General features: G+C 44.1%; 1 protein-coding gene across 1 annotated transcript; it reads right to left on the bottom strand.

Annotated features, from left to right (window-relative positions):
- Positions 1 to 2,011: 2,011 nt before the first annotated feature.
- LOC109917762 (gastrula zinc finger protein XlCGF49.1-like) lies at positions 2,012 to 2,692 on the bottom strand. The gene is made up of 2 exons (XM_048593774.1): positions 2,414 to 2,692; positions 2,012 to 2,329 (listed from the first exon to the last, which is right to left on the bottom strand). Exons 1-2 carry the CDS (start codon positions 2,690 to 2,692, stop codon positions 2,012 to 2,014), a joined length of 597 nt encoding a protein of 198 aa, XP_048449731.1.
- Positions 2,693 to 7,373: the final 4,681 nt, after the last annotated feature.

Here is a 7,373-nt window from a genome sequence, read left to right as displayed (position 1 = left end):
GACACTTCCTAGGATAATTGTTTGTCCAGTTCTCTGGATTTCCCTCCGGTGACCTGCATGGTCCGAACTTTAGCTCCGACATGCCTGTCCAATCGCTTGCACCGACCTACCAGGTCTGCATAAGTCATTCCTCTACTTTTCCAGTCTGGTAGGAATATCTTCAGTATCTTTGACATCTCTGGCTTCAGACCCAGGACAAAAATGGCTTTCAGGGGACAGATGGTACTTGTATCCATTTCTTCGGGTCCTTCCCGAGTGTTCTAACCAAACAGTTTTAAAACGTTCGTCGTATTTCAACACTTCTTCAATTCCTTTCTGTTGACAGTCTGCAATCATTCCCCAGTCTGTCTTTACAGGATTGAATTCCTGAAAACAATGTTTGATAGTTTCCCATCTGACCTCTACCTGTTGCTCATCGTCCCCGAGGGCTTCTTGTACCGTCCTACCCAATTTCCTCCCCTCTCGGCCAGATGTCATCAAGGTCAGAATCTGGACTCCGTAAGATGGGTGGATGCAGATGCCTTTTAAACATTCCAACTGTTCCCACGTTTTCAACCCCCCCTTTTTAGGAGGTGGTAGCTCTTTAGACCATTTATCAATTTTCTCAGGATCCGCTGGTTTATGATAAAACAGCTTGTGTGTGACTGTGACTATCCCATTGCTATTCTTTGTTTCTTCAGATTTAACCTTAGCTCATCTTGGTTTCAATGGGGTGAGTCTCAGGACACCTTCTTCATTAGAGTCACTGGAGGATTCTGAATCTATCTCTAAATCCGCCTCACGCCTCTGTGCTTTCTGTTGTTTACTTGCTAGTTGACTTAAGCAGGGGTACCCTGGCCAAGGTCTGGTGCATTTCCTCTTGTCTGCTAGTTGTGTTACCGGTTCTTCACAAACTGCTTCCAGTTGGCTCTTAGTACTGGTCAAATCTCGCTCACAGTGGGAACACGCCATGATCTTGTTTCGCTGTTGGACCTGTCCCATGAGGACCAGAGACCACCTGACTCGTTCTTTCTCCTTCATACAGGTCGTTTCTCCCCAGATCCTTTTAATGTCGTCCAGGGGCAACTGTCGCATGGACGTACTATACTTCTGTCTGATCTTTGTACAGGCCTTGTGTAAGTCAAACTGCTGCTCTATGTAGTCTTTCAGGTTTTGGAGAATTTCATCTTCTTATATATCAGGTGGGGCCTAACTACCTTTAGCAGTAGGCAACTCTTTGGTCTTATCATCCACCATTGTACTGGTTCTTTATGAGTCTCGAGACGTAGGCTTTTTTTTCAGCTGGATCGGTGACTAACTGTAGTCTCCTCTGATATCAGAGAGCTCTGTAAAAAACGGGGCCTCAAGCTGTCTGCCACTTGGAGAGTTAAGATTACATGGAGGGAGAAGAATCTAGATAATCGACCACTCTTCTGAATTTAGTATATATTTTTACAAGATGCCTGAGAAAGTTTCAGAAAACAACATCTTTAACTCTCTCACAGTCTGAAACCTGAACTGTTATCACCATTCAAAACACTACGTCTGACTTCGCATTTGAACTGGTCTGTCTGAAGATATTCCATCATTCAACAGATGTCAGCAATTCAGTCTCATTGACAGGAAGCTCGGAGAGAAGTTAACCCATTTTATTATGAAAGTCTGGATCTTTGACAGGGCATTGCATTTCACAAACATCATATTTGAAGGGTTTCTCCTCTATGATAAGAAGTTGAAGATAACACATAATATTACCACAAAACTCACATGTGAAGGATTCCTTTCTTGTGGGGATCCTCTGATTCACAGGAATGACTTGGTGTTTGAAGAGGTTTGATGACCATTTGAAAGATTGATCACAGACGCTACACCTGTTGGGTTTCTCCCTGTGTGAATTTTCTGGTTTGTCAGGAGGCTGCAAGATGTTGCAAAAGTTTTGTTGAAATTTAGGCCTGAAGTCTTATTTTCCAGTGTGGAGCTGCTGATGGGCTTCCAGGCTCAATTATCATGTGATCTCTTCTTTTAAGGCTTTCTAATTATCATGAACCTTCTGATGTCTCAGGAAAGTGCTAGATTTGGCAAAAGCCTCTTCACAAACCTCACATTTGAATGGTTTCTCCCCAGCGTGCAAACGTTGGTGTACTCGAAGACCAGATGACTGTGAGAATGATTTATTACACTGCTCACATGTAAATGGTTTGTCCCCTGTGTGAACGCGATGATGTTTGCGAAGGGATGATGACTCTGAAAATGATTTGTTACACACTTCACATGTAAATGGTTTCTCCCCAGTATGAATGCGTTTGTGCACGCGAAGGTGAGATGAATGTGAGAATGATTTGTCACAGACCTCACATGTGAATGGTTTCTCCCCAGTGTGAATGCGTTGATGTAGACGGAGGTGTGCTGTCTGCGAGAATGATTTTTCACACACACTACATGTGAATGGCTTTTCTCCTGTGTGAATATGTTGGTGAGACAGGAAGGTTGTGGATGTTGCAAAAGCTTTATCACAGACTTCACATTTGAATGGTTTCTCTCCTGTGTGAATGTACTGGTGTATGCGGAGGTGCGATGGTTTGGAGTATGATTTGTTGCACACCTCACATGTGAAACGTTTCTTCCTGTGATGGATACTTTGATGTTTCACGAGCATCGATGATTGTTTGAAGTCTTGGTCACACACCTCACACTTGAATTGTTTCTCTTCCATAGGAGTGTTCAACGAATGCACCTATGTTTTGGAGATCTTAAGAGCCTGGGGGAGACTTCCTCACAATCCTTACCTTTGAACAGCCTCTCCCCTGTAGGAATGAGTCAGTGGTTCATGAGGCTTCATGAATCATTGAAACACTCATCACACTTGGAGCCACTCACATTTCTTCCCAGGCTCACCCTGACCAAGCTGGTTCTGATGGAAGGCTCCACACCACTGACCAGTTTCAGATTTGATGAAATGACAAAGTTTCACTGCCCAGTCTTCTCCATGCTGAGCAATGGTGTGAAGGACTGGCTGTCTTCCCACAGCTGTGCAGCTGTTCCTTGGGGGATGGTCAGGATCTATCTGCAGTGTCTATCCTCTCTGTATTCTCTGGTGTAGTACTGTGCAATCCTTCTGTAAAACAGGAAAAGGATTATGAAGGTATTGTTGACTATTTTCAATGGAAGGATTTTGTTGAGTGAGAGTCATGGCTCTTGATCTATGAGTTTAGGGAGATTTTTCTCACCCAATTGGCTTCTTGTCTGATCATTAATTGTGGAATTGAGTTCTTGGGTGCCTTTCTCAAGGAGTCAAATGACCAGAGAGGTGGAAATGCTTACCACTGCCATGATCTTCTAGTGTTTAATCTGCTGGTGCCCTATCTAAAGCTCAATTTCATAACACCTCAGACAGTGCAAACCAGGGACTGTCCCTCACTCTGTGGAGTTTGACCATTATCACCAGAGGAAAGGAATCTTGCTCCTGCATCACAGACAGGGACCTGGAGGTGTTACTGGATGGGTTGTAGAAAGGAGGGCAGTTCTTTTACCTGGGGTGCGCCATGGGAGCTACAGCACCAGCCCAAGCCCAGTTCAGTGACAGTTCAGAAGAAAGATCACTTGACTTGAAACGGTAACGCTGTTTTCTCTCCACCATTGCTACGGAATTGAGACCAATTTCTATTTTTGTTTGGAACACGCTGCAGGTCTGACTTGAGAAAGCAAGGTGTTGTACAGACACATCCACCCCATGACTGTTCAGTGCTTCCCACTATGACAAACAACCAGCCTCATCCTCTGCATTAAAAATAATACAGGCCACAGAGAACTGACAACTTGTAAATGAGCATTAAAAACCTCTGCTTTAAGGAAGCAACTTACATATGTTGGCAGTTTATCAGTCAGTGCTGAAGTCAGTGAGTGTAAAATGCCAGAGAAGATGGAGCAAAAATTGAGACCACAGGTCATGCTTTGAAGTTGTAATATTCAATATTGAATTGTGGAGATTATAAAGCACCTTAGCCGAAATGAGATGTTATTCCTTGAGCTTATGTTCTGCATCGTTGTAGCAGGTCTGAGACAGAAATGATTGACAAATGAAAACGTGAGGGAAAACGTTTTGATGCAGTAAATGGTCATGATCTGGAATGCGCAGCCTGAGAGAAAGTGGAGGCTCATTCACTTGAAGGTTCAAAAGAAAACTGTAGAATGATCTGAAGAGAAACATTGTGCATGCCACAGGGAAAAGGTGAGTGAGTGGGATTGACCAAGTGGCTCTTGCAGAAACACAACTGGCAGTACAGCCTCTCCTTGTGCCCTTGTTTATTGTTACACACCTCTGGAACAAGTGGGATTCCCAGTCCAGAGGTAGGTACACTACCACTTCACACAAGAGGGCCCCTAAAAATGTGGTTCCCAGCCTGTACCCCCTTCTCTCATAGAGGGGAGGAGCAATAGGACAAGGAGGAAAAGAACTAAAGGGGGAGCAACGAGGAGAGCACTGGAATACTCAAGTCTAGAGCCTATAAAGGTATGGATGAGAGTTTAAACAATAGATATGCTAAGGCAAGGCATCACTGGCCTCTCCTGAAAATGAATCTTGCACATTTCCTGTTCGTGAACTTCCTGACCAAAATGGGAAATGACACAGAACGCTTCATTGAATCAGACACAATCACAGAATAGTCCAACACAACAGAAGTGTGGTAGGGCTGCATTGACAGAGGAGCTCTTTCAGGTGAGATCTCAATTGAGGCCCCTTCTGTTTTCTCTGAGATGGAGTAAAAAGAACCCATGGCACGATTTTGAAAAATAGGAGAGTTATTCCCGGTGTCCTGGCTAACATTAATCCTTAATCAATGCCACTAAAAAAAACACTCATTGTCTGCATATTATCACATTGCTGTTGTGGGAGTTTGCCATGTGCACATTGCCTGCCAGTTTTCCTAAAAGAAACTTTGGGACATTAGGTGGTTCTGAAAGGCTAAATATAAATGCAAGTCTTCCTTTCACATCTCTTCTGAGGAGGCTATAGATATTGGGAGAGCTTGCATGGATCTGAAAAGACAGGTGGCATCCAAATCCCAATACATGGAACTGACCATTCACTGTCCACAGGATATAGCCAGCTCCTAGCACGCGCGCGCACACACACACACACACACATACACATACACTGTGGAATACTTGTATGTTGAGACTGTTTAATTTAGGCTGAGTAGTAATGAGTTAAAATAATACATGACTAGGAGCACGAAGTAGGGAAACTTTAGCTTTATGAAATAGTACATATTGCTGTAAATGCAACCTGCCTTTCCCTGGTCTGAGAAGTCACGTAGGATAGATAGCAAAAAGCTAGGGCTCGCAGCATCAGTACACTCTTATCTTCACTGCATTCCGCTTCAATTAATGTATGTCTGGTTGCCTAAGTAATGACCTTGGCTTGCTAAAACACAGTACAATTGCAGTTTGTTTTAACTTGTTTGTACCACTGTATAAATTCTGCTTCTTTTATGTGCTTGTTGGAGTCTTCGGACTTGACCTTTTGTCAGCATTGACTTTCTGTGAAATCACAAATAAAATCTCCTTGCCTCGAAGTCTGGGCCTTTGGTGTTTGATTTAATCTAGTCTCTTCAACAATCTGGCGTAGTTGGCAGGATCGCTATCTATATATATGTGTATATAATCCAGGATCCGAACAAATTGATAAAAAGGGAAGTGAGAGAGGGATACGAGTTTCCCCGGCCAGTGCCCCACGTTGAGCCACCCTGATCCGATCTCGGGGAGACCGGACAGACGGTACAGGCAATACCACGTGTGGAAGACAGAAACTCGTTGAGAAATCCTCAAGTTTATGAGATATGAACTATTAAGACAAAAGAAAGAGTCCAGGAGACTTCGAGGACTGAGGTATAAAGAGATCTCAGGGTTGGTAAAGGGTGACTTAGAACATAGAAATACATAGAGTTAAGATACCTAAATATAAAGTACTAACATTCATTTGAATTCAGAGTTTGATCCCTTGGTGAGTGGGAATTGTTAAAGACAATGGGCAATAGAATGGGAAAACAAGCAAAGAAGTCTGAGGTGGAACACTTCCCCGTTAAGATGAAGAAGAAAATCATAAAGAAGATCAAGGAAATCGAAAAACAAAGAAAGTTGCTTGGTGACCCGTTGGTCCCTCCAGGATCACCCACCAATAACGTTTGGCTAGAAACCGGAGACAGCAGGTACTCTGTTACATTTTCCAGGGATTTGTATCGGTGGTCTCACGAGGATTGGCCTTACGGAGCTACATTTGGCTTGAAAAAGATGCAATTTTGGAAAAGCGAGACAGAAGCCGGAAACGGGGATCCCAATTGGGATTACAATTATTTGATTTTGTGGTTTGATAAATGGTTGGAGGTGGCAAAACATCATCAGCCTCCGAAATCCAAGAAAGACAAAAGTAATGAGATCGAAAAGGGTAATAAGGCCAGTGCCCCTGCCGCGGGAATATATCCAGAATTAGAGAAATGTAATGCGGGAATATACCCAAAATTGGGGAGTGCCCCTGCTGTGGGAATATATCCAAAATTAGAACAGATTGAGGAAAACAAAGATCAGGTTATGGATGATATTCTGTTGGCAGCTGCCCTCAGGGACCGTCGCCTCCTTATAATGACCCACAACCTCCCCAGCTCCCTGCACTGAGGACCTCTTCGTCCCTGGCCATAGAAGCGGCATAGAAGGGGCCCTGACGATAGCCATCAGGATCAGGGAAACGAGAGCAGAGGTACCTGGCTCCAGACACGAGCCAAAGAGGCCATCATTAACGGGGCCAGGCAGCATAGTGATTTTGGGGAAGTGGCCAGATGTATCCAGAAGAAGGGTGAACAGTTAACAGACTTCATTGTTCGATTTAAGGATACTTGGGAATCCTCGGCAGATGTGGCACTTGAGCAGCACGGACCCCTAGCCATACAAACCCTTTTAAATTGCCTTGATCCTAATACTGCACACGCCTTTAAATTGGTGAACCTGACTTGGCAGCAGCAAGGATGGAATGAGATTATTACGTCTCTGACCAACATGGATAGGCAAAGCTTGTTTACAAAAAGATTAAGTGAACTTAAAGGCCAATTTGTCCAGCAGCTCAGATCTAGAGGCAACAGAGGAAGCCAACGAAATCCCGAAATGGTGATTGTGGCCGGAGATGGCAGGGAAGAGGCAGAGAGCAGGATGTTTGCTGGCGATGCGGGCAGAGAGGCCATTGGGCCATGGACTGCCGAAATAGGGCGAAAGGACCTGCAGTAGTGTTTAGGTGAGGAGAATCCTCTGCATACCAAAAAGGCACCTCTTCAGGCTTTCAGGATTGTACTGATTGATGTCCTTTCGGCTCACTCGAGCTGTATTAGTATACTGCCTGGGAAGTG

Source organism: Rhincodon typus, unplaced genomic scaffold, assembly GCF_021869965.1.
Source record: "Rhincodon typus isolate 14 unplaced genomic scaffold, sRhiTyp1.1 hic_rhity00003863, whole genome shotgun sequence".
NCBI lineage: Eukaryota > Metazoa > Chordata > Chondrichthyes > Orectolobiformes > Rhincodontidae > Rhincodon > Rhincodon typus.
Note: the sequence above shows the minus strand (reverse complement) of the source record. Positions and strands in the feature narration are given on the sequence as shown.

Coding starts and splice junctions, on each gene's coding strand:
- LOC109917762 (XM_048593774.1), bottom strand. CDS start 2,692: ATGGAAGAGAAACAATTCAAGTGTGAGGTGTGTGACCAAGACTTCAAA. Junction 2,330..2,413: donor AAAAGCCATTCACATGTAGT/GTGTGTGAAAAA, acceptor TTCACATGTGAG/GTCTGTGACAAATCATTCTC.